The sequence below is a fragment of the Gossypium raimondii genome, chromosome 9, assembly GCF_025698545.1.
Source record: "Gossypium raimondii isolate GPD5lz chromosome 9, ASM2569854v1, whole genome shotgun sequence".
NCBI classification, from domain to species: domain Eukaryota; kingdom Viridiplantae; phylum Streptophyta; class Magnoliopsida; order Malvales; family Malvaceae; genus Gossypium; species Gossypium raimondii.
Genome location: NC_068573.1, coordinates 43100194 through 43127685, shown reverse-complemented (window position 1 = coordinate 43127685; position 27492 = coordinate 43100194). Strand labels below are relative to the sequence as shown.

General features: G+C 36.5%; 2 protein-coding genes, 1 long non-coding RNA gene and 1 pseudogene across 9 annotated transcripts; 2 read left to right on the top strand and 2 right to left on the bottom strand.

Moving 5' to 3' along the window:
• Positions 1-4906: 4906 nt before the first annotated feature.
• Positions 4907-6765, top strand: LOC105799980 (UDP-glycosyltransferase 73C25-like; annotated as a pseudogene).
• A 3215-nt stretch (positions 6766-9980) lies between these two features.
• On the top strand, positions 9981-20556 carry LOC105799981 (dehydration-responsive element-binding protein 2A). 7 transcript variants are annotated; one of them, XR_008188764.1, is made up of 4 exons: positions 9981-10856; positions 11539-13063; positions 13161-13253; positions 13739-17299. XR_008188764.1 is itself a non-coding variant. In XM_052620925.1 (4 exons), exon 4 carries the CDS (start codon positions 18675-18677, stop codon positions 20205-20207), a length of 1533 nt encoding a protein of 510 aa, XP_052476885.1. In that variant the 5' UTR covers positions 11544-13063; positions 13161-13253; positions 13739-13787; positions 18669-18674; the 3' UTR covers positions 20208-20556. The 7 variants fall into 7 exon arrangements, 2 of the variants coding, with proteins under 2 accessions (XP_052476885.1, XP_052476886.1); XR_001135704.2 differs by lacking the exon at positions 9981-10856 and having other exon boundaries at positions 11544-13063; positions 13739-13787; positions 16813-17299; XR_008188762.1 differs by lacking the exon at positions 9981-10856 and having other exon boundaries at positions 11544-13063; positions 13739-13787; positions 14369-17299.
• A 710-nt stretch (positions 20557-21266) lies between these two features.
• Positions 21267-23400, bottom strand: LOC128032753 (uncharacterized). The gene is made up of 2 exons (XR_008189059.1): positions 22825-23400; positions 21267-21549 (listed from the first exon to the last, which is right to left on the bottom strand). It is a non-coding gene; the product is annotated as an uncharacterized LOC128032753 (long non-coding RNA).
• Positions 23401-23803: 403 nt separating this feature from the next.
• Positions 23804-27199, bottom strand: LOC105799978 (protein trichome birefringence-like 35). The gene is made up of 6 exons (XM_012630804.2): positions 26872-27199; positions 26425-26707; positions 26007-26178; positions 25190-25386; positions 24932-25084; positions 23804-24310 (listed from the first exon to the last, which is right to left on the bottom strand). The coding sequence occupies exons 1-6, from the start codon at positions 27074-27076 to the stop codon at positions 23980-23982; spliced, it is 1341 nt and encodes a 446-aa protein (XP_012486258.1). The 5' UTR covers positions 27077-27199; the 3' UTR covers positions 23804-23979.
• Between the last annotated feature and the right edge of the window lie 293 nt (positions 27200-27492).

The following is a 27492-nucleotide window of genomic DNA, read 5'->3' as shown; positions in this document are numbered from 1 at the left end:
TACATGATTTGATCACCAATGCCAAATCACAAACTAGATTATGACCATCACCTATATTTACATCACATAAATATAAATAACCATTATTTCATCTTCAATATATATCATATTTTACCTATTTAATCAAGTCAAATCTCAATACCATTCCATCACACAAATTAGACCATAAATCATACTTACAAATTAAGCTAATACATGATGAAAATCACTATCATTAGCATCATTAACAAACCACAACCATAACACATCCCTCATCCATATCAAGCTTACCAAAATAAAATAATTATAAACCATATATATATATATATATATATATATATATATATATCATTACGTCTTACCAAATTCATATACCAAGCATACCCCACGCCTTTACTATGACCAAAATTACTTAAACCTTGGATCATTAGCATTAGATCAAGCCATTTTCGCATGGTGAATATATATACAACAACTAAATTAAAACTAGCCTATACATGCCACATAACCAAAAACTCAAAGTTATAATTTACAAGCGATAACCGGATAGTGTGATGATTTACTCCAACGACTTCCAACCCGAGCAAGTATTTGGAACTCTAAAATATAGGAAAAACACACGAGTAAGCTATTACGACTTAGTAAGTCATGAGCAATTAAATAACTTAACAACATTTAATTAGTTACAACAAAATCAAATAATGTTTTCAATGTTCATATCCATTTCCATAATCGAAAAATACATTTATCAAACACATACTATACATCAAATCCATATTTAACCGAATACACATAAGTTTAACATTTGGCGAATATATATAATGTCATTCACATGTGCAGCTCTCATTTTAACCTCATTATTACTTATCAATTTTGACCGAATGTAAACTACATTATCAACTCATTTTAACCAAATTAAATTATACTAGCATAATCACATTTAACCTCAAGCTTAACGTTTCATATAAAACATGTGTTTTCTTAAGTAAATCTTATCTTAACCGAATGTGTATATATATATATATTCAAAGTGTCATTCAATTCAAAGATATAATATCATTATATATCCGAATATATATATTTACACACATATACATATAATTTTGAATCAAAATATAACATCATATGCATATACATAACACATGGCTGAATATGCTTAACCAATGTACATATGTTCACATTAGTAACTTATATAATTTGTATCACAAACCAACTGGCCAACTTACCTTATTTTTAAATAGGTAGTCAAGTAACTCATACCTGATCGTTTTAGCTCGTTTTACACCTTCGATCACAACTTATCATTGCCCATTGAACCATTCGGAATTTAATAGGATACTCGGATAATCACATATATCGAACAATGCCAACGCCCCAGAGGTGGTCTTACATGCTATCTCATATCGATGCCACTGTCCCGGACAGGGTCTTACACGAATCAAATACGATGCCAATGTCCTAGACATGGTCTTACACGTAATCACATATATCGATACCATCGTCCCAGACGTGGTCTTACACGAGAACACATATCGAAAATCGTATGTCATGACATATGTATCCTAGCAATTCCTAAGGTTCGTAAGGGCTTTCGGACGTCGTAACTCAGTCGAAACGAATTCATAAACATAGCTTCCAAGCTTATTTTCATTTGGTTAACACATGTATAATTTCACATATTTCCTTTCAGCATATAAAATTCATATTTAATTAAAATAAACAATATATATTTGCTTATAGACTTACCTCGAATATCGACAGGTATATAGAACGACTATTCAACAACTATTTTTTTTCCCCCGATCCAAGTCTAATTTCTTTTGTTCTTAATCTTGAATTAGCTCCAACAATGGCCGAATGTATGAACCTCTTCTTCTTATTTTTTTCTTAGCATTTTCGGCTAGTTAGTGGACAAAATGAATGACCACTTTCATTTTATTATATTATAACATATAATATATTAAATCATTTACTTAATTAACCTTTAATAATAAATATAAAACCTTTATATAAATAAGTCAAAACCGTCCACTAACTTAAATTATGGCCAATTTTCAACTTAAACACTCCATGTTAAAAAGACAAATGCAATTCGGCCCTTGCACATTAAACCACCAAATTTTCATTTTACGCGATTAAGCCCTTTTATTAAATCGGACATCTAAACGATAAAATTTTTAAACGAAATTTTAGCACATACTAATTCACACATTATAAACACCAAAAATAATTTTAAAATATTATTTTTATTTTTTTGACTCGGATTCGTGGTCCCGAAACCACCGTTCTGATTAGGATCAAAATCAGGCTGTTACAGTGACGGATGCAGTAAACGGATCTCCACGGCATACCGGAACGCCTAATAGCTGCAATTAAACCCTTCCCTCAATCGGAGATGATGCAAATGTTATCGTTGCTAATAACATACCTCCGTAGATTTGTGAGGAAGAATTCCCAAGACTCCATATTCTCTTTATCTATGATAGCAAATGCTATCGGGAGCACGTTTCTGTTGCCGTCTTGAGTAACCGTAAGAAGTAGGATCTGTGTATATTTTCCATACAGCCAGGTCCCATCCACCTGCATAAGTGGCTTGCAGTGGGGAAATGCCCGCACACATGGATCGAACGTCCAGAATATCCGATGGAAAATCCTTTTTATCGGGTGTAACTGGTCGTCCGGGCCGTAATATAGCATTGTCTGCAACTCAATCACAGTCCCCGATACGTACTCCCGCATAGCAGCTATCCAACCTTGAAGCTCGTTATACGACGAATCGTAATCCCCATACAGTTGCTCCATCGCCATCTGTTTAGCTATCCATGCCTTCCGATATGAGACTCGATACTGGAATCGTGCTTGCATTTCGGCAATTAGTACCGAAACTTTAATGGTCGGCATGTCTTTCACCATTGGCATGATACACGTACAGATATTTTTTGAATCAAGTTTTCCATGATCTTCTGTCATACGTGTTGTTGTGCATGTATGAAGACCAACAAATTTTTGTATCTCCCACATCTGAGAACTTTTAATGAATGTAGCTCGTACCCGCCAACTGCAGCCTTCAGCTGCTTTCCAACACTTCCCAACATATATTGTCGGAGTAGACACTGCGACTTTATAATCCACCAATATGTTCATGCTGTACCGTTTAATGGAATATACACATTCTTTTTTACAGCTGAATCACTGGCCTATGAATAACTCCTCATCATTAGATGTTACGACCAGCCCGTGAGGATGAACTATTTCAGGGTACTCCGGGAACTCAGCTACATACGCTGCGTCGGGGTCTATGAGCGACATGTGTGGCCCAGGATTATTGTGTATCAAAATATGCCTCATCTGTTCCCCGACCGAAGAAGCGTTAATGCCTTCATCGTTGTTGACATTTTCATCGTCAATATCATCAGGTACATCATCCACATCGGGATCACCGTCACTATCGGCCTCTTCATCCTAATGATCGCCACCACCTTCTTCTTCACCACCAACCATATTAACATCGGATGTAATATTTAGGTCGATACTGATCCCACCCATAGTCGATTCACTATCAACGTATGATATTGGAGCCACCATCCACAGTTCTTGAGCTCCGTGTTCTTCATCAGATGCATTGACATCTTCATTTTGCTCCATACCGGCTAACGCAGCAAATAAGTGAATCGGTGCATTCTTGTCACTCCCATTGCCACAGTAGAGATCGACTATTGTCTCCACGTCTTCGTCGTCTACAAGTTCCATTTCGACGAATTTGACCGGATTTGTCGAAACTGGAAACTTGTAGAAAATTTTTGATATCCTTCTCCCACAACGTCTAAGAATTTTTGCAATAATCATTGCCTTCATTTCATCGAACGAGACATTTCTATTAAATCTCATTGCTATTTGTTGCCGAAATTCAAATACACGTCCAACACTTGTTGTCAAGATGACTCCATCAAAATAAACGCATACAAAAAACTTAGCATCCATCTTCAATATTTAATCTGTCAAAAAATAAATAAAATCCTATAAAAAATCTAAAAAACGGTAAATAAATTACTTAAAAAATTAATGTTTCAATATGCAATTTTGTACATGAAAACCGTTTAACCACTAATCCTAATAACTAACACAATAATAATATTAATAATTTTATACTCAAAATAATACTAACTAAAATTATTAATTAGGGTTTTACTAAAATAATAACTAACTAACTATAATAATACTAGTTTTTACTAACTAGTTTATTTTGGTAAATAAAATAATAACTAACCATAATAATAATACTAGTTTTTACTAACAATAATACTAAGTAACATCTTAATACATTAATAACATCTTAATACTAACAATAATAATAATAATAATACTAACTAAAACTATCAATTTGAGTTTTATTAATCTTAATAACTAAACTAAAACAAAAAAATAATACAAATTATACAAAACAATAACAAGAAGATAATCAATTATTTTTTTAAAAAATACATTCTTTTTCTCTTCTCTTTCTCTCTTTTTCTTTTTTTTCCGCAACACCTCTTCTTCCTCTTTTTCTTCTTCTTATTTTCTCCCTTCAGCTGGACAGAGCTCGTGTTTATAACACGAGTAGTCCCGCCAATCAGTATGGCACCATTGGTGCCGCCAACCAGTATGGCACCATCGGTGCCGCCAATCAGTTAGGCACCTTTGGTGCCGCCAATCAAAAACCCTCCATCAAGGTCCTGTCAAATCGGCGCAACTTTTTTTCTATTTTTTTTAGTATATTTTAGTAAATAAAAAATTTTATAATATTTTAGATATTTTTAATTTTTTTATAATAATTTAGTAAAAAACCCCCCACATCGGCACTATTCGCAACTTAACTGGGAGAACATTGGTGGATATAATGCAAGGGAAAGGATAGCCTGCATGACATGTTTCACATCGTCTTTTATTTTTCAAGCATCTTTCATATTGTGTCTGGATAAAAGTACTTTGTGATTTCTATTTATATGATTACATCTGAAATGCACCTCAGAGCTGAGTCCAGTAGCACAAGAGCACAAAACCCAAAACCCAAACTACACCATGTCATCTCAATCCTCTAAGCTTCACTTTGTTTTCATACCCTTGATGTGCCCAGGTCACCTTATCCCCATGGTGGACATGGGAAGGCTATTGGCTCAACATGGTGTGACAGTGACCATAGTCACCACACCTCTTAATGCTTCCAGGATCAAAACCATCATTGATCGCGATATCGCTTCTGGGATCCAACTCCAACTTCTTCAACTACGATTTCCATGTATCGAGGCCGGCTTGCCTAAGGGTTGCGAGAACATAGACGCCCTCCCATCGCGACAATTGTCAAAGAATTTTATGGATGCTGTTGGGATGTTACAGCAGCCACTTGAGCGGTTCCTGGAAGAGACAGAACCCAAACCAAGCTGTATTATATCAGATAGACATCACCCCTGGACATTTGGTGTTGCTCAAAAGTTCAAAATTCCAAGGCTTGCTTTCGATGGCACAAGCTGTTTTACTGTCACTTGCTCCCATTTTATCAACCTTTCCAAGATTCACGAGAAGGTCTCCGATGATCTAGAGCCCTTTGTGGTGCCTGGTTTACCAGATAGGATTGAACTAACTAAAGGGCTGCTACCTAATGACCTGAATCCAGGATCAGTAGTTTTAAAAGTCAAGGAAGAAGACATGAGAGTAGCAGACATGGCATCATATGGTTTGGTGGTTAATTATTTTGAAGAACTGGAACCAAGATTTGGTGTATTGGTCCCTCGTCACTTTGTAACAAGGACACGTTAGAAATGGCTGAGAGAGGAAACAAATCCTCAGTTGATGTAGTCCAGTGCTTGCAGTGGCTTGATTCATGGCACAAAACTCGGTAACGTACGTCTGCTTAGGAACAATAATTGAATTGGCCTTAGGCTTAGAAGCATCAAATAGGCCATTCATATGGATTGTAAGAGAAGGATATAAATCGGATGAGTTCAATAAATGGTTGTCTGAAGAAGGATTTGAGGAGAGAAACAAAGGGAGAGGGCTTTTAATCCATGGATGGGCACCCCAACTTTCGATATTATCTCACACGGTAATTGGAGGGGTGTTGACTCACTGTGGTTGAAACTCGGTGCTGGAAGGAATATGTGCGGGTTTGCCTATGATAACATGGCCATTGTTGGCTGATCAGTTTATGAATGAAAAGCTGGTGGTCCAAGTATTGGGAATTGGGGAAAGGGTGGGGGCAGATATTGCTATGAAGTGGGGAGAGGAAGAACCGTATGGGGTGATGGTGAAGAGAGAAGAGATTATACCAAAGCCATAAATTTGGTAATGGATTCAGGGAATGAAGGAGAAGAGAGGAGGAAGAGAGCAATGAAGCTTCAGGTTTTGGCAAACAAGGCATTTGAAAACAAGGGATCCTCCTGTCTCAATGTCAAGAGGCTAATAAAAGACATTTCCCAAATCAGTGGGACGAAAGATTAGGCCTCTTACAGTTTTACTTTTTATATTATCTATTTCAATATAATTATTGTCATCTTTCAATTAGCCCCTGAGATAATTGATATTAAGACCAAACTCCAATTCTCCTGGTTCATCTAGACCCAGGACCTTTCTCTGTAGTTCCACTGCTGCACTCAGTCAAGAAGATTGTAATAAAGGGTCAAAGGCATTTGAGAGAAGTCTCATCTCACGACTATTTTTATTTTAGATTTGGTAGAAACTAGCAGGGAGTTCACAGCAGTTTCTTTTCCAAATCCTTGTGTTGTTATTAAAAAAGTAAGCAGAATTCTACTGAGCAGTGTGATTTTCAACCAGCTTACTTTTCCCAGTATTTTTTTTTTGGAGTGACACTGCCGCCACCCATAGCATCAGTATGGGATGCTGACCTTTTTTTTTCTTTTAAAAAAAATAAACCGCAACTGGAGAATAATAAAAAGAGTATCAAATGGTCAGATTGATTGGATGTCTGCTGAGATGGGGGTGGCCTCTTTTGCTCTCTCGATGGACATGCATGGGGCACTGAGGCCTGCAAATCCAAAGGATTGTGCTTAATTTTTCAAGCAGTTTTCTTATACTAGTGCAAAAAGAAAAAGAGAATGTACTCTATATATTCCATCTCATAATAGGTGCGATCAAATTCAAAGGCGTTTAGCCCAGCAAGCACAAATGCTCCGGATTAACTTCGGTGCTCCCGTAATTGCTTTCCGTCTTGAAGTCTTCCTAAAGCCTTGATCCAGTCTAGTCCAAATAGACCTCAATAACTAGCACCATATGTGGGAATCTGAGCAAGAAGCCATGGATTCTCCCTATTAAGCAACTAAGACTAACCATAGCAGATATCACAACCTTTGAACCACGGTAACCAATGTCTCCAAATCCTTTTAACCATTGATGGAAACTTTAGGGGCTGCTCCTCCACCGAGAATGACAAGTTCTGGAACTGCTAGGCCAACAGAAGTTGTCAATCCATCAAGGCAATATGCTTTCTTTGAGATTCCATCAGCTGTGTACAACCCGAGCATTACCAGAACATCTTTATCACAACCACACCTCTTCACAACTACTTCAACCGTCAATAATTGTAACTCAATTCAGTACTAGAGCCCCATTGTCATTCACGTCTAGCCTTGTGATGCTCAGGATGCTCAGAACCAAACTGCTAATAACATCTGGACCACCAACATGGACAGTTTTCCTAGAACTGTCTCTCAGTCGCCAATAATGAATGTAACACCATCTACGACTCAACAACCAGATCATCATTCCTAATGCTCCTATCCACCGCCTTCGCAGCACAACAAATAAGACTCGGAAATAATATGAGCAAATCCTTTAGAATGAGCATAAGAATGCAGGCTGCAGCTAGGCTGCATACAACGCCAGATGAAAGTCCTGCCTCCGCTACAAGGAATAACGTAAAACAACCATACAAGCAACAAATCCAAAGAACGCATCAATTCCCCTCAAAGCAACGAACAGAGCGAGTAGCTACTTGAAGCAGGAGCTAAAGAGTTTGAAGAAACCCAGTCGAGATGACTTTGCGTGGCTTGATGGTGAGCACGACCTTTGTTCTTTGGTAACATCCATCATATGGATCCACAGATTTGACTCATCATGTCAACCACTTCAGATCTTTTCACAATCTCTTAATGTTCCTAATCCGATTCAATGCCGCATTTTCCCAACAACCCTTGTTATTTATGTGGTTCTTCTCATTGCATTTCCTTGTTTGTTTAGGCACATTAAAGCCAAAAAATTGCAGTGTTTTGCATGCTTTAAACGAATATTAGATAATGTAAATAAATATTGTGATCTATTTATTTTCCTTTTTCTTACTGTTAGCATCACTTTCATTAGCTTTTGTGCAACTCCAGCTCATGCCATGGTGGTTGACAGTGATGATATTTACTTTTAGAACCCATATGTGGCAGTTGCTGATCGATAGAGCTCATACCCTTTTTTTTTTTTTTTTTTTCCCTTTTTTTGGATAATTTTGCTGGATGGAATGGGTCATCCACCTTATGAGTATGACCTGCAGTGAAATCCCCCCACCGCATGGATGTTGTCTAGTGCAAATGCTCTATTATGGTGAATAAGTGATGGGAAATATTTAGCAAATCTTGGGTTTACGCATGTATGTGCGTGTTTCAAAGGAACATGAAACCACAATAATTTGGGCAGGAAATTAATATTAAATTGGTACTATCCCATATGAACCAACAAAACAAAATGTATTTTCTTTTTATGGATTACATACAACTTTAACTCTTATTTAATGTCAACTTACGAAAATTCTTACCATTAAAATTTATTGGAGTTAATTTTATGGGTTGGACTATCAGGCTTAAATGTCTGTCCAAAATTTAGAAAAGTTTGGGCAAAAATATTATACTCAATAAATAGATTTTGACAAAAATTAGACCTATTTAAAATGTGGGTTGAGCTCGAGCTTGAACATTCAAGGCCCAACCCCGACTCGGCTCAACTCGTTTCAAGTTTATAATACTTTATATCAAATTATATTTATATATTATGTATTTAGAATACGTTAAAAAACAAACTTATACTAAATATATAGTACTACTCTAATGTAAATATTAAAATAATGTTAAGATGAATATATAAAAATTTTCAATAAATAAAAATTATATAAAATTATTAAATATTAAAATAATATAAAAAATTAAAAAAAATTAAAAAATAATATGGACGGGCCGAAAATAGACTTGGGTTAACCTTTTGCAAATATAGATAGGTTTGGACAAAATTCTAAACCTAAATTTTGAGTAGAATCGAACTTAGACAAACATAAAATATATTAATATCATGCTTAAATCCAACCCGAGCCGATCCATGAATACATTTCTACCCCTCCCAAAATAATAGAAAATATCAGGTGATCCTATCTGAGTTTGGACTAGACCTGTCCATGGGTCGAGCGGCCCGGCCCGGCCCGACGGCCCGCCCGAAATATGGGAGGGTTCGGGTAAAAATATACGCCCGAAATATGGGCTTGGGAAAAAAACGAGGCCTGTTTAAAAATGGGCCGGGCTCGGCTCAACTTTTTGGCCGGCCCACCGGCCCGAATATAATAAATATATATTTTTTATTTTTATTTTTTAATTTTAAAATACTTTAAAAATATTTTTATTTTTTTTATTTTTAAAATATTTTTTTGTGTTTATTAAAATTCGAGTCGGGCCGGGCCGGGCTCGGGCTTACTCTTTTTTTTCCCGGGCGGGCCTGGGTAAAATTTCAAGCTCATATTTCGGGCCGGGCCCCGACCTAAGAGTCGGGCCAAAAATTTTTTCCGGGCCCGGCCTAAACCCGGCCCGACCCGGCCCATGGACAAGTCTAGTTTGGACTTTAGAGTACTTCAAGTCTACTTTATTTTTAATTTAAGTCCACTTATTAAAAAAATTTGAAAAAATAAATAGAAAAAACAAGAAAGCATGGTTAAACGTACGTGCGTACGTACATCCTTGTATTCAAGTTCTATAGTTGTATGCATTCTTTCGTTCCCCCATCAATCTCTCTCCACGCCAAACCTCTGGCTCTAATCCAAACTCTCTAAAATCTAAATCCCTTCTCATAAACTTCTCCAATTCAATTCAACCACCGCAAAAAATAATAACAATAACACACCCACAACATTTTCCCCATTCTCCAATTCTCCCAAGTTCGCCGTAATGTCCTCCACAGGTCCGCCTGTCCTCCCTATCTCCACTGTCCAGTCCACCGAATCGCAGCCACCCATCTCCGTCTCCGCATTTCGCGCATTCCTCTCTCGTCTTAATGATTCCTTTCGCAATGGCATCTCCCAACGTCGTCCCTGGCCTGAACTAACTGATAGCTCTGCCTTCTCCAAGCCTGAGTCTTTCTCCGAAGCCACCCTTCGTATTCGCAAAAATTACTCCTACTTTCGAGTTAATTATCTGATGGTTATTGGTTTCACTCTTGCATTTTCGCTTCTTTCCCACCCCTTTTCCCTTCTCCTCCTTCTAGGCCTTCTCTTCTCTTGGGTCTTCATGTACCTCTTCCGCCCCGCCGACCAGCCTCTCGTCATATTTGGCCGCACCTTCTCTGATCGCGAGACCCTTGGAATCCTCATCATCTTAAGCGTCTTCGTCATCTTCCTCACCTCCGTTGGATCTCTTCTCATTTCCGCTATTATGGTTGGGTTCGGTCTCGTTTGTGCTCACGGTGCCTTTAGGGCCCCTGAAGATCTGTTCTTGGACGAGCAAGAACCCGCTAACACTGGCTTCTTGTCCTTCCTTGGTGGTGCTGCCTCCAATGCCGCCGCTGCCGCTGTTCCTGCTGTTTCTGCCACTCGTATCTAAAGCTTATCCAAGGATCGCTCTTTCTCAATCTCCTTAGCGAGGGTAATACAACAATACAACATCGCTTCGTTTGTAATTGATTCAATTTTCATTTTTAGACAATTAATTCCACGTTTGGTTTCTTTTTCCCTTCATTTTCTGGGTAGCATTTATATTAACGTTGGTGAAATGTATATGGATATGGTTTATTAGATAACTTACACTGGTGAATCCATTGAGACTCCATGACACGAAGTTGTAATTCCATTTTATTGGCACAGCTAATACACAGAAATCATATTGTTTATTTGCTTATTCTATTTCTAGTTATGTTTCAACCAGAAGAAAAAAAAAAAACTCAGAGCTCTTCGTATAAGATTTGGTTTTGTCTTTTTTGTATGAGTTTCCTCTTTTGTAATGCCAGAAAAAAGATTATATAACCCTCCTATTAGTTGCTGCAAATATCGCTGCAAGATGTTATCGCATCTTAATGGATCTTTTGAGTATTCAGAAGTTGATAAAAGAAAAAAATAAAGCTCCATCAACCAACTAATATCATCATACCCACAATCAATTTCAATTTCATCCACCCTTCATAACATTCTTTTGATTAAATTGTATTTCTAGCCTCTCATCAATCTAATTTTTGCATTTTTATCTCACGCTATTGCGATTTAATCAATACTATAAATTAATTTCTTTAAATTCAAAAATCTTCGAGTCATCATACTGGAGCTTTTTATAGGGGTGAGCCGATGAGTGGGTGGCATCCATTGTAAAAGAGGAATGGACTAGTGAAGTCTTTGATTTGGAGCTCATGAGAGATACGCCAACCATAAAGGATGAGTTGCTTAATACATTGAAACTAGCTCTGCATTGCGTTGATTCCTCACCTGCAGCATGTCGTGGCGATGATGGTGCTAAATTTGCAGCAACGAGTGAATAGATTTTCTTTATTCGTTTACAGCATTTTAGGGTGCAAATATAATATGTATGAAAATAGGAGAAAGGGAAAGAGGGGGTATTCTTTCATTCTTATTATTGTTTGTTGTTATGTGCGGTTTTTTTGCAAATGTAAAACATATCTATTCTTTTGTATCAGGAGATTAATGTTGTTTTGGAAAATGAGTATGACACTTTATTTCCGTATTCCAATTGCCAGGTTTTTACATGTACATTAATGATGCAGATGAATGAAGACACACAAAGCCCTGTAAGAAAGAGAACTGTTTTCTGGCAATGTTAGAACCCACTGGACTTTCAGTTTTTAACCCAAATTTTCAGTCGTAAGAGACGGCAAGACCCCTGTTACACGCAAATGCCTTTTTCTCTCTCCATCGCATCACAGTCACCCCATAGCCGTAACTCTCTGTTTCTCTGAGCTCTCTCACGTCATGGGCGATCTGGTATTGCAGAAAATAGCAATATCTGGGCCAACGCTGGCCTCAATGATCCAACGCCTCTCATCTTCCCCTGCCGACTTAGACGGCCTCCTCTTCGGCCACGTCACTTGCGTAGCCCCTTCTGCCCTCTCCGACGATTCCGTCCAATCTACCCCGGATTCACAACTCGTCGCTACTATCTCCAGCTTCCTCTCCTTCCCTTCCCTTCTCTCCTTCTATGACTCACTCGGCCGAGTCGACTCCTCCCGCCTCACCCTTACTAACCTTAATCAGAAACCCCTCATCGGCTGGTTCTCCTTTCGCCGGAAAACCCCCCTCCGCCCTTCCATGCGAGAATCCTCCGTCACTCGTTCCCTCCCCTCTAACCCCCAACTCTATCTCCCAATCCAAAACGCTAGCTCTGAATCCCTTTTCGCTCCTTCAATTTTCCTCCTCTTCACCACTCCTCTACAAGACCAATTCATCCAAACCTGCCAATATCGGGCGTTCCAATACCAATCATCGAACCTCTGTTTTAATCCCCTGCCGATCGATATAGTCAACATTGGACCTGCGTTTAGAGGACATTACGGGGCGTTTAGCCCCACCTCTGCGCTTCCCTTCTTGAACTGCGAGTTAAGAAGCTCATCGGCGATCAACGAATGTAGAAATGAGGAAAATTTAATTGGAATGAAACGAATAGCAAAGGATCAATCGGAGTTGGATATGTGCGCCGAGGGAATGCAAATCGGGAGATTGAATCAGTTGATTGGACCGGAAGCCGTTAATTATACGGCAGGATTAGAGGATCTGTATAAGAAAATGCTTTGTAAAATCGAAAGCTTGGCCAGGCTCGTTGAAGCTAGCTCAGCTAAGGTGGTTGAACAGGTGAGCTTATTACCCGTTGTTTTCTCTATGCTCAGTGTGTTTAAAGTTGATTTCTTTATGCTTTTCAAGTTATGTTCTAAAAATTAATTGTTGACAGGAGAATCACAATAGAAAGCTAAGATACAAAGTTGCTAGGTCTGCTGGATTGGAATAATTGCTTCCTTTTGTTTTCTTTTCAATATCATGCCAGGTAATTTCTTATATTTGATTTCATTTAGTTTTCCCTTAATGTTATTGTATCATTTGTTATTTAGGCTAAAAACTAGACTAATTTTTACTTGCATGACTAGTTGTTGCCAATTGAACCTTGTCTTTTGGTTATCTTTGAAGTGAACTTAGTACTGAGGGTAGCAGAGTAGAGTTTGTTTCTCCATTAAATGTTCAAAAATGGTGTTGTTATTTCCCGTGAAGATTCACCTTGCTTTTAGCATTTTGATTCTTGCTATTGTTGTGAATGCATAATGATTTGGGGTACAACTAATGCCTTCCTCTTTTAGTGATTCTTATGTTTGTCTCTTGAATCACTATGGAAATTTGTGTTATGGCTTTATAGATTTTATTTTTAAAGCTAATATAACAAGTGCATGATGAAGATTCTTAGCATTTAGATGTAAAATACTGAACGCTTAGGTTGAGTTGCCTTGTATTCACTAAAGCTTCCTGGATTTGATAAAGGAGTGGACTAGACAATATTCTGGAGCTGCAGACATGTGCTTTTCAAAAGGTTTGATAGCTCTCACCTGAAATCAGTTTGCAAATGCAGAATTTTGTGTTATTTCTGAGGCATTACGATTCACATGCATGCTATGTTCTTCATATGTCACAGAAATGCATAATTTATATAATGTTTTAAGTTGCAAGTCAAGGTTGTTATCAGCTTTTTCTTTTAATAATTATTCAAACTAGGCTTTAGGTATCAAAACATTGTGTAGAATGTAATCATTATGCTCCGTTTGATTATTTGGATTTGGATTTCAATTATTATGAAAATGGTAAGAATGAAATGCATATATTATAGTCAAACTAGTTGAGATTCAATCTAATTATATTAGAAAAAGTATAAAAATATGGATTTGTCAAATCCAAATATATTTTAAGCATTTTAAATTCATTACTAAATAGGCTTCTAACAAATCCGTGGATTTGCAAAATGATCATGAAGGTTACATTTCTAAATAGTTTACTACTCAATTTACACTTATTTTTGAAATCCAAATCCAAATTCTAAAATCATAGACCTTCAAGAATTTGGAGAAAGCTTGTGGCTAATATATTGGTGTATACCTTCTCATTTCTTTTATGCAGAAGTGGTTTATGCTTTGTATTGTGCATGTAATATTTTACTTTGGAGACCATTGATTGAGGGAAAAAATCCTAATAGAAAAGAACTCTCTGCATGTTTAATCCCTTATCTTGTTGGTTGCCTTGCTGAGTCTTTGAAGACAAAATTCTTGATGTTGGGTGTTTTTTGGATGATTGTGCATGAGTTGATGGTTTCTTGTGCATTTTGGCTACTTCAACTTTCTTTCAGGCAGCACAACTGTATGGTATATAGTTGGTGAATTGAACAGAGAAATGAAATGTCATTTAGTAGGCATTCTCTTCATGAGTGTAGGTAAAAATTATCCAGCTTATGATCACGCATGGCATATCTAGCAATTCAATGGAATTTATTGACAAGTACTCCCTCATAAGAGGATAAGATACATTATATGAAAAGGTAAAACCGTTAGGATTTCATTGAATAAAACTGTTAGGATTTCATTGACAAGGACGTCAAGACAAGACAAGACAAGACAGCCCATTTTGCAAGAAATGTAGATATTTCCACGGACCAGAAATTGCTACTTTCTTCTTTAAACCCAGACTAATATCTACACACACAGTTGAGGAAAAGCTTGTAGGTTACTGTTAAAAAAGAGTTTTGGGTTTAATTTTAAGAATTTTGGTAATATACTAGATATTTTGGTAAAATTTTAGATATTTAATAAATCAATTAAATTGATAGAAATGTTGGTAAAGTCTTGGTAAATTCAAAATGTTAATTATTTTGGTAAAATATCCATATAAAAATTGGTAAATTGATAGAAATATTGGTAAATTCATATAAAATTTGGTAAAATTATTAGAAATATTGGTAAACTCATAGAAGTTTTTGTAAATAGTTAGAAATTTTGGTACAGTCAAAAATTTTGTTAATTCTTAAGACTTGGTATAGGATTAGAAATTTTGGAAATATTCATAAAATCTTAAAATTTTTGGTAAAGTCTCATAAATATTGGTAAATCAATAGAAATTTTGGTCGTTAGATATATTGGTAAATCTTTAGAAATATTGGGAAATAGTTCGATATATTGTAAAATCCATAGATATTTTGGTATATTTATAGAACTTTTGGTAATTATTAAAATTTGATATAGGGTTTAGAAAATTTGAAAATATTGGTAAAATGTTGGAAATTTTGGTTAAGTCTCATAAATATTGGTAAATGTTAGATATTTTAGTAAATTGTTAGATGTTTTGGTAAAACTTTAAAAAATTCAATTTATTAAATATACCAAGAATCGTTAGATATTTTGGTAAATCTTTAGAAATATTGGTAAAGTCTCATAAATCTTGATAAAATCGATAGAAATTTTGGTAATTGTTAGGACTTGGTATAGTGTTTAGAAAATTTGGGAATATTGGTAATGTCTCATAAATATTGATAAAAGATAGAAATTTTGGCAACTTGTTAGATATATTGGTAAGTTCTTAGAAATATTGGTAAATCGTTAAATATATTGGTAACTTGTTAGATATTTTGGTAAATCCTAAATATTTTGGTAAAATTATAGAAATTTTGATAATTGTTAAGACTTGGTATGGTGTTTAGAAATTTTGGTGAAGTCTCAAAAGTATTGGCAAAAGGGTAGAAATTTTGGTAAATCTTAGAAAATTTGATAAACTATTAGATATATTGGTAAAACAATAGAAAGTTTGGTAAATCCTTAGTTATTTTGATAAACCCTTTAAAATTTTGGTAAACTTTTTAATATATTGGACCTCGAGTTGCAAAGCGATCTCGTTTTCTCAAGTGATGACGCCATATTCACATGGCAGGCGAAATTTGTAGGTTATTGAGCTCCATGACATCACTGTGAATCCAAACACAACTTAAAACTATGACTACGTCTCCCTTAAAGCGAGAGAAATAAATCTTTAAACCCGAAAATTTCAACACGCAAAAAGAAGAAAAAAATAATTTAGAGGAAATTGAGATGTGGTGAGTAGGGGGATGAAGAAGGGTGTTTATATAAGGGATAGGGTGGGGTACAAAGGGGACAAAATTTATCTCGAGAATCCCAGTTGCAGGGCTCATAAGTAATCAAGTCAAGGTGGTTGAAATGGCTAGAAAAGAAATGCTCCTTACAGGGGGTGTTTTCCTCTGACATGTCAAACATGTGACTCGAAAACGCATCCTGTATTAAATGTTTTCATTCCCATGTTAGAGGAAAACACCCCATGTAGGGAGCGTTTTCTCTCTGGCCATTTCAACCACAAAACTAGAACTTTTCCAAAGCAAAATAAATAAAAAAATTAGTATGATGAACTTGAATCGTTAATTAACTTGATTGCATACAAACTAAACCAATTTAATAAATTTGTTTTGTACATTATAAGTAAGTGTACCTTTCGAATGTAAAACAAAGTATAAAAAAATTACAAAATAACGTAATCATGGGTGTCCCGAATGTGTGCCACAATAGGGTGGGCGTCGAGCACGCCTAAGGTTCTGTCGCACTATTGCGTTTGGCGGCTGCTCGTCGACTTCGACCTCACCTTGACATGCACGTCTCAATCTCTGACATTGTCTCCTTCCTCTGTGGTTGAACCCGATCGTGTCTTAGCCACCCATCGTGGATTCCCCCGGGTTGATTCAACGGTTGCGAGGACGGCCCACCTTGGTAGAACAATCAATGAGCCACTATATGGTGTCACCTAGCTCGATTGCGAATAGAAGGTGGGAACTAAAGGTGATACCGAATGTGTCAGTGTTGTTGGCGGGACAGGCATGTAATATGGCACGGTGGGTATCGGTCGTGCATAATATATCCCTAGAGAAGGTGTTGATGCAGGAAATGATGGAGCATGTTGTGGTGATTGTTTAAAATAAACTGGTGCTAAATGTGTTGATGTATAGAATGATTGTGCATGTTGTGGTGATTATGTAAAATAAACCATAATTGAAGGTGATGATACGGGGAATGAGTGTGTGTGTTGTGATGGTTGTGATGAGTGGGGGATCCAATTTAGTCCCCCCAAGCATGCGAGCAACGTATAAAAAGCCTGCATCTTGCAAGTGTACATGAACGACCTTCGGTGCATCTTCGCTTAAATTGTTTATGTACGTCTCCAAAATTTAATATCCAGGCTGAGTATATAAACATAAAAAATTAATAATCTAAACAGCTTAATAATTAACTATTTAAATTTAAATAATTTAATAAACTTACCATTTGTAATTGAACATCAGAGATATATTTGATCAAAACGAATAAATTGATTTGTCATTTAAAATTTTATAAGAAAAGAATAAAATCAAGAGAATAAAATTCAAAAAATATTAAAATAAATATTTGAGGATTGAAAATTGAAATTGAAAATTAAAATTTAGAGATTGAAAATATAAAATTAGAAATTGGGGATTGAAAATTGAAGATTAAGAATTTAGAAAGAAAGAATGAGTATGGAATATTTGGGTGAAAAGAATGAATTGAGGGGTTTATATATAAATTTTTACGGCTGTTGGATCCTTATTAGCTGTTAGAAAAATTACCGTTAGAATAGTACCATTAAAAAAAAATGCGTATTACAATGCGCGTTTTCATTGCCTTTTCTCTTTTAAAAATGTGTCTTATGTGAAACTCTCCTTAAATATTTTTAAAAAATAACCTAATTTTTTTGAAAAAAAATTCACCATTTTCATATAAATTAACCTCTAAAAACTCTCCTTTTTGAAAGCTTTTTCTAAGCTTATATTAACTTTTCTTTTCTAGAATTTCCCGTACTATTTTGTATATTAAATATGATACAACATGAAAAAAGCAGCAGCGGCCGCAATGTGCACGCTGAAAAGTACTAGTAAAAGACAAGTCTTCCACGCCAAGAAAAGGAAGGGATGGGATGGGAACTGAGCTACGTTTGTCGGGGTTTAGCCACGACTTATATACCTATCTTATGATCCATACAAAAGATGCCGCGTCCCGTTTTTATCCATTTTGGGAATGCACAAATAAGTTAAATAAAGAATATCAATTGTTGTGCTTTCCTTCGATCCCAAGGAATCCTCAGCTAACCCTCACCGAAAATAGATTACAACGTCAACATTTCCACTGCTTTCCATAATACAATACACCACACAAACCCAAATACAAAGTTAAACCCTTCCTTCGTCAAAGCCTCTGAGATCATTCCTGACCCAGTGTTCCCTATCTCCTTTTTCTCCTTCTAATTTATTCTGTTTTCTTTCATTACATATTTACGTCACTAGCTATATATATATACATACTTCGATTTCCTCTCTGTCAGGTTTTTTTTTTTTTATCTTTTTTTGTTGAATCAGGTACCTATGAAAATAAAGCGCAGTTCTTGTGATACGGAGGTTGGTGTTATTGGTAGTAATAAGAAACCACGCGCAAGAAGGAATGGACGTGAATCAGTAGAGGACACTATTGAGAAGTGGAAGAAGTACAACAACAACAACCAACTTGGCTTGGGCGAAGAAGATGGCCTCAAAAAGGTTTCTAAGCTTCCTGCCAAAGGTTCCAAAAAGGGGTGTATGCAAGGGAAAGGAGGCCCCGAGAACTCCAGATGCAAGTATAGAGGTGTAAGACAAAGGATATGGGGGAAGTGGGTAGCTGAAATCCGACAACCCATCAACGGAAATCGTCTAGCAAGTAAAGGAAACAACAGGCTTTGGCTTGGAACCTTCTCTAATGCCATTGATGCAGCTCTTGCTTATGATGAGGCAGCAAAGGCTATGTACGGTTCTTATGCTCGTCTCAATTTCCCTGATCATCATTCCAAGGAATCGGTAGATAACTCCACTACTGAGATAGGTTCAATCGAATCTACTTCAACATCAACTTTGGATGATAAAAGAGCTAGTTATGAGACCCCTGCAGTAAAGCCTGTTGAAGAATCTAAGGTACTCCTAGAGATTAAGTCGACAGACAAACATGATTATTCTCAAGTTTGTACGGAGGAGGAAGCAGAGGACGCTGCAACAGATGCCAGAGCCAGTGAATCAACAGGATGCAATTCAAGTAAAGAGCTTAGAATCCACAACTCTAATGGTATCAATGAGCTTAAAGATGAGGAATGCCAATTAAGGAACAGTTGTATGGATTCTGATTATTATAACACGCAGACAACCTTGGAGAGAAGAGGAACAGAATCAGAAGTGGAGCTATCTCATAATATCATATCAAGACCAAGTGACTTCAATTTTAGATACAATTACCTGGATAATGAAGACCAAGATGCTGGCATTACAATATTTGAGTTGGAGCCGTTTAAGGATGTTAAAGTTGAGACGCCAGTAGCAAGGGAAAACTGGGAAGGTGAGCTTGCTGGAAGTATTGAATCCGGTAAGGGGTATAGCTGTTTCTTTAGTGAAGATGATAACTTGAAGACTGAGCTTACGGATTCAGATATTTATTGTAAGCCTATAAGTAAAATGAAAGCAGAAGGGAGTATATCAAGGGACGAAGTGGATGTTGAACCTGGGGGGTTTAACGATTTCTATAACTACATCAGTTTTGATGATGTTTATGATCTCAAGCGCTATGAGCCCCCAGATTCGAGCTGCCAGCAACAACTAAATACTCCCACATCTGTTGGTGGTAGCTTTAACAGGTCCACTAACAAATTGGAGAGTGTGCATAGTTGGTCAGGAGAAGCCATAGCTGATGTAAAGCCTTTTGCCTTAATTAGAAATGACAAGTACGGATTGGGAGGTGGACTGGAGGAGAGTGGGAACCAAGATGAAACAGGCTTTGATTTAGACCACACCATGGAATATTTGAGGCCTGATGTTGATTTGGACTTCCTAGAAGCCATAAAATACACTGATTTATGGTTTCCCGAGCGTGGATTTTAGAAAATTTGGGGCATCTTTTAGTTGCTGCCTGCCTAGTATTGCAGTTAAAATGAAACGTGTCATTAGAGAAAATATTGTTTCTCATAGGAAATTTTGTCTGTTGTAGTATTGTGATTATTTGCGGTTCATTATTTTTTTAGAACTGTTTTCTTCATTTCATGTTCGTTTTGAGTGTTTTCTCAGCATATCTGCTGTGCTGAGCAAGTAAATATATACAGTTTTTACTTCTAATTGTATGAAGTGAAGGCCTGAGGGAGCCATATCCCAATATCTCATGTGAAGCCACAATTTTCAGAATAAAGTTATGAATGTATACATTAAAGTGCAAACAAACCTGCTCTGTTGATTATGTGTACGATTAATGCTTGATTCCAGATACAGACATGAGACATGGACCATGGTAACAGAGAGGGATAGCCATATATGATTGCTTATAACTATTGATGCACATGCTGGTAAAATATGAGAAACAAAACGAATAATAGTAATGACCTGCGCCCTATGATGTCTTTAATCCATTGCCACTTGCCAGACAATGCTAGATTAATAAAAAAACTATAGGCTTTTCCATGTTTTTTAGTGTAGATAATAACGAAGATTAGACGAACAGCGAGGAGGATTAAGTCCAATCTATATTTATTAATTCAATTAAGTTTTAGTTTCGTTTCTACTTAAACTTTATTTTGGTTGGAACCCATTTTTGATTAGCAAGTAATTATCCAAATCTAGTCGAGTTTATATTTTTTATTTATTTTACAATTATATTTTTTATTGTTATATCATAAAATAAATATATTATATTTAACTTAATAAAATTTAGTATTTAAAAGTTAACATTTAAAAGGAGATAAGATCCGATAAACTGAAGAAATGGAATTCTTTTAAATTGGGTTCACAGCTGAGTAAATAATTGAGTCTTTTCACATCTTTTCTTAACTTGTTTTTGGGTAAAATCAAAGTTTTAGGATCTTTACATCTTATCTTACTATTTAGAACATTTCTTGCATTTTTAGTAGTTTTTATTATTTAAGTTTGATATCTTATTTCTACATGCTCATCTTCTAGGTGAAAGGTCCTAATGCAAGGATAGTGAGTTAAACTAACAATGAAGTCCCAACATAGATAGACTGATAAAATTTGTGACTTTATGCCCAAAGTTATTCTAAAAGTTGAGGCAATAATGAGAATCGCGATGTTGAGAATTGATTTGAAGAGTACTTTCCTCCAAAGTCGGGACACAGATCTTAGCAGCGTCGCTACCTTCTGCACTAATTGAAGAAGAAGATCAATCATCCAATTTGAGTCATGATGTTACCTTGTCCTTGAGCTGTGATACCTATCACTAATCAACATGAGAAGATTACTTGTCAACAAAGGAATTTTGAGGTTGCGATGCTCTCAGATCTAGATTAGATGTAAAAACAACTTAAGGAATTTTGAGGGAGGTCGTGATTTTTTGTAGAAAAATTGTGATTTATTAAAGGCAAATGTGTAAAATTACTTATCCAAAAAAGAGAATTTTACAACTATTTTGAGAGGAGAGGAAGTTGATAGCTAATTTTTATAATAGAATTTCTTCCTGGAAGTGGAAGGAAGATCCTTGGGACTCTTAAGCTTCCATTCAACAATATTTGACTTGCATTCTATTATTGAGCATTCCAAACCCTTAACTCTTTATTTTTACTGCATAAATGGTGATGTTGGTTCATATTGTTATTGCTTACTTATATCTTATACATAATTAAACTTCTTAGTGGTTAATAGTACAAGGAAGTATGTGAATTATATGCATGCAATGTGTCTGTTAATTGGAGGCACTTAGATTGCAAGAGATGGCCCTTGTTAGAACTTCTCGGTTAGCATTGATATCAAGAGAATCGGTGTAAACTAAAGGTGATCATTGCACTTAACATGTATTGATACAGCATTACAGTAGAGCGGTAGCAATCTTGCATGTCATTTAGGCCATTGTCTTTAGAACCATACTAGCATACCTTTCATCCTATTAGTCGCTGATTCATTATTCTATATCTTGTTCTTGGTACTTTGTGTTTAGTCGTTCCTTAAGCTTTATTTAGCATTTAGATGTTTATGTCCTTATCAATCAATCACACTAGTAATTTTCACCTAATGTCGTTGGTTGGTGCTCGTAGGTTGATTACTTGCAGATGCTTAAGCTTAGTAGCTTCAATTCTTATTTCTTAAGAAGTTACTGTTAATCCTATGGACTCAATCCTTGAAATACTCTCTAATTTATTCTCTATTTTTTTTTTTTTGCTATAAATTTATTACTTGAACGGTACATTTGCAACCAAATTGCTACATAGTAACCGTACTTTTTTTTTTTTCTGAAATAGATTCAAACCGAAGCATTATCATCCCGCACAGTCAGAGATGATCTTATGTCCTTCGTCAGTACTAACTGTTAAATAAAGAGGGAGCCTGACGTGAACCCTATAGCACACAATGCAGTGTACTTGTTAGAATCGAAACGATGAATACTAGCTCCAGTACACAAGCTAACCAAGATGCAAAATACGTACGAGGTTCTTACAGTATTTTTCCACATAAGTACTGAAAATGAAAGGGGAAAATTCAGCACAGGAAATACAGTTACCTGGAAATGAACAATACAAATGCTAAAAGAGGAAGCCTTGCTTGGTACAAGAAATGACCCGAACGTGTATGGCTTATACCAAGTACGAAACAATTAAGCAGCAATCTCTCATCATCTCCCACTCAAGCTCCAACTGTTCCTTGCTACATATGATCAGTTCCATGTACGAATAGTGGCCGAGACAGCTCAATACATATTTAACCAACAAAAACTGGGTAGTTTTTTTCCGTAAGATTGGTAGAGCCTAGATAATAGAAGAGAAGATAATGGAGCACTAGGTAGTCGCATGAATTCATCTTATTCTCGATGGGAGTGGGAGAGGAGACATCATGCAGTGCAAGAGCAAGAAGAAGCCATGTAACTCAGGATGGATAGCGCTAATGAGGATCAGGCTGAAGATCATCCATGGCGCTATCCCTCCTGAGCTTAACAGATTCTTCTATACTTATATCATTACAAACGACACCCCCTAGATGAACCAACCAAAAAAAAAAAGGAAAAACCCGGTTAAGTTTAAAAGAAGAGCAGCTTCTATTTATAGCAGCCGAGGAGACAACTTGCAGAGGATGAAGACAAACGCCAGCTCTTCCTGAAGCCATTACAAATTTGACCACCTTAACTCTTTTACGGATTTGATATGTAAATACCAACCTTTTTATTTATTTATTTCTGTTTCTATTTTCCAGAATCTTTTTAATTAATGCGTCTGCCGAATACGTTTCCTGTGGAAATAAATAATTCTTTGCCTCCCTCATAAATAAATGGACCGTTTTTTTGGCATAATTTAGTTGTATATTAATTATCATCACTATTAGTTGTGATAATAAAGAAAATATATGTGATTGTAATGCAATATTATGGTGGGGGCCTCCACCTAGCCCTGTTGTGACCATATTCCCTAATTGCTTCGTGCTGCAGGAAACGATATTGTTGCTATATGCTATCAAGCAGACAGACCCAGCATGTTTTTGCTTCATAGTTTTAGACAAACAAAAAGGATTTAATTAATTTCACTCAACTATCCAAGTGCCAACACAGTTTTCATTCAGGCTCCAGTTCCAGAAACGGCAGAAAAATTCACAATTAAACCTCTCTTTCTTTTTCATATTGCTATATGTAAAGCCACTAAAAGAATTCCAATTGTTCACACACTTTTTACAAAAAGTGGAATATCAATTCATTCCACACATCAGGCACACCCGGTAAGCACCAATGTATGCAATCAGAGTAGCTTGCAGGGTTAGCCAATTGCTGGGGGCTCAGTGTCTCCCAAAATTTTCTATAGATAGACGGGTGGCCATCTTTTCGATATTCTGAAAGCTGAGTAATGTTGATGACAGATACCTTCGAACCCAAACCAGAAAGCACTTTATCCACCATGCGCATAGTAGGCAAGTCCGAACCACTTCCCCAGTAGCCCTCCAAAGTGATAGGTCTCATTTGGTTATAGCAATTTCCTTCACTTCCAGGTTCCCACTCTTGACTCCTGATTATTGGCAAGTTTTCAGTAAATATTGGCCAAAAATTCTTTGAAAAATAGCCCTCAACAAAAGATGAGAAGAGTAACCATTTTTTTCACATTCTAGGAGCTATGTAAACATTAGTCACAATAGGAGTAGGAGCACCATACTCTTGTAGATGCTTCCTCCCAGTATGGAAATAATAAGTTAATAACTAGCCACAAGAATTACATAAGGTCTCCTTTTTTAACTCCATGGGATTGAAGAACACATATGATGCACTAAGATTGTACAATGGATTCACGGCCAACAATGATTTCCATGCATGTAAAGTCTAAATAAAATAACAAAAATGAAATCTGCAGCTCATTCAGTTTGTTAACCAGGTCCTAAAAGCTTCAACATTTCCAGATCATCAGCTAGGATCCCAAGCCCCAGAAAGTACATACAGCATGCTAATATTTTCAGATCACTCCTTTTAGTAACTCCATGATGCATTTATTAGTCTCATCTATTCGTCATCTCTGTCTGATATACCTCTATATTATGATTTATGGCAACTAGATAAGTTTGCAAGCTTTCACCAGGTGAAATTATCCAAATGAGAGAAACATAGAACAATTGAGGTTAGGGGTATAGACTCTCACCAGAAATGTGTTGGTGACGTTGTAACAAAAAAGACACGTTTCTTCTGGGGAATGACTTTCGATGCTACCCAGTCTGCCCAAGCCCCCATGGCCAACTCCATGGCTCCTAGCCCATCGAGTTCCTCACAGTTTCCATTTTCTTCAGAACTCCATCTGCAAAAGTTGCAAGTATACTACGAATTCAGTACATCTTCAAATACAAATGCATTTTTCACAAAGCTAAACTAGAATCTTTCAGGCTTCAGCTATCAAACATACAAAAGCTTTACTGGGCCTTGTCTCCACCACAAATATGAGTTGAAAATTAGTATATCTGCATGCTCCCACTGTGACGAATGCTTAAGTACTGAATCCGGACGGATAATCCGTTCAGACAATCTGTGATTCACTGGATCATCAGAATTAGATTCAACCAGAAGAGGAGCCCAGAGAAATTCCACTGTAGCATTATATTCCTGCAAATGACAAAAGAGCAACACACAGCAACGATATACTATATTATTGATTTCCAACATCTATCGACTGCTTATAATGTTTCATGAAGTACTAATAGTCCTTAGGCGTGGCCTTACCAACATTAAGGCTTTGCTTGCTAGGGTGAAAAGAAAATTAGAAAGATAGATAATTGAAAGAGTAGAAAAATAAAAGAAAATATAATTTTCCCTCCCAAAGGTGTGTTTGGTAGGAAAGATGGAAAAAATGAAAGAAAAAGTAGTTTTCTTTTCATTCATTACTTGGTAGAGTTGAAAATGATAGGAAAGAAAATGAACATTTTAGAAAATGCATAATTTTAAACTAACATACATCCCCTCACATTTTCTTTCCTTTATCATTTCAATTGTAAGGATTGATTTTTATACATTAAGATAGAATATGGTTATCTCTCTTATTATATTTCCACTCACTTTTCTTTCCCATCAAGCACACTTGAAATTTATTTATTTTTCACTTTTCCACTCAACCAAATACATCCTAAGGCACAGAGAAACTTAAGGAAAAAATCAATTACCATCATAAATACATGCAGTTCTTATTCTTTCTATTTAAACGTCTTAGAGGATGTTTCCTGGCATACCTCTGCTCTGAAAATGGTAAGCTGCGCATTCGGAGTCATGGATTTCTTATCTGCTGGGATCACTGATTGTAACAAGCACACCATTGATATCCATTGACCTCTGTTTAGAGAATCCCCCACAAACATTAGCCTCTTCCCTCTCAACTTCTCCCACATTTCAGTCACATTCCATCTACACGCCAGAAAATAAGAGAAAGGTTGACAGAAAGTTCCATTATCTTAGGCCAAAACATTAACCCACAGCTTCACTACTCAAAAGAATCACATTCCATTCTTCACATGGCATTAATTGCAAAGCCGGGACATCTAATTCCATATCATATCAATAAGTACTCTTGAATTACCTACACCTGCTCGTAATAGAATCTATCTACAAAAGCAAATCTGAGATTGGGTACTAAATGAAACAGGGAATTACCTCTTCAAATTGCAGTTATGGGGCTGCCATCTCCAATATTGATATTGCAGATCAGACCTTCCATGCTTATGGCATGCCAACTGGTCCGACATGTAGGGGCAATCAGACTCTTTGTAAAGCGGATACGATTGGTTATCAAACACCCACTTGCCAGAGAAGACATCACAGCTCTCTTGCCTTGCACTCCGTCGCCGACCCGATTCGGTACCCGGATCAACCCACTGGATTTTCTTCCCACTGTAGTTCCTAGTTGAGTTGCAACTACTGAATCGATCCAGAACCTCTAAAACCTCACACAGATAAATATCCAAATCCCAGTTATTCAAAACGTGCCAAAAAATGTTTCCAAGAAAGAAAAAGAACTCTTTGGGGTGAAAATTCCAAGAAAAATGAACTTTGACCAAGAAGAAGTGTTAAACGAAAAAGACTAAAGATGGATAACCATACCTGAAGCTCCGTTTGGAAGATTAGGTTTCACATAAGTAAAGGAAGTTTGTGGAGAGGTAGGAGTAGAACCATGATCCGGACTTTCATGGATTTGTTGAATGCTGAATTCATTGTAAAGAATGGAACAAGTTATGAAGGCCAAGAGAAGAACAGCAAGCAAAGGGAAATGGGATTTCTTTCTACTCCATCTAGGCGTCACGGACATGGTGAATGTGCGGAGCCAAAGGAATTTGCAGAAAGCAACAACTTCCTTCAATGACTGCTACTTATACAAAGGCATCGCAAGTTAATACATATGCTGGGTATGGGTACTTCAAATAATTGAAGTCCGAGCTAGGTAGTTAATGAGGAAATCCACTGCAGCCAGCTGATTGTGGCTGTTTCGTTGGTGATTGGGAGTATTCTATTTTTGCTCCTCTCACGTTTCCATTTTCACCGACAAACCCAACCCATAATTTTTGGCCCTTACCTGAAAATTTATAATTAATCTACCTAATCCTTTTTTATAAATAGCAATTAGATGTGTTAATTTTTATAAATTTATTACTTCATTAATTCTTATTTTCGTTGGACCATAATCTAAAAAGGTTAAGTTGTTAAAACAGATAATTAACAATAGTC

Excerpts from the sequence above, each read along its gene's own strand:
- LOC105799981 (XM_052620925.1), top strand. The coding sequence starts at position 18,675 with ATGAAAATAAAGCGCAGTTCTTGTGATACGGAGGTTGGTGTTATTGGT.
- LOC105799978 (XM_012630804.2), bottom strand. The coding sequence starts at position 27,076 with ATGTCCGTGACGCCTAGATGGAGTAGAAAGAAATCCCATTTCCCTTTG. Across the intron at positions 26,179-26,424 it reads CATAACTGCAATTTGAAGAG|ATGGAATGTGACTGAAATGT; the intron begins GTAATTCCCTGT and ends TCTGGCGTGTAG. Across the intron at positions 25,387-26,006 it reads TTACCATTTTCAGAGCAGAG|GAATATAATGCTACAGTGGA; the intron begins GTATGCCAGGAA and ends TGTCATTTGCAG.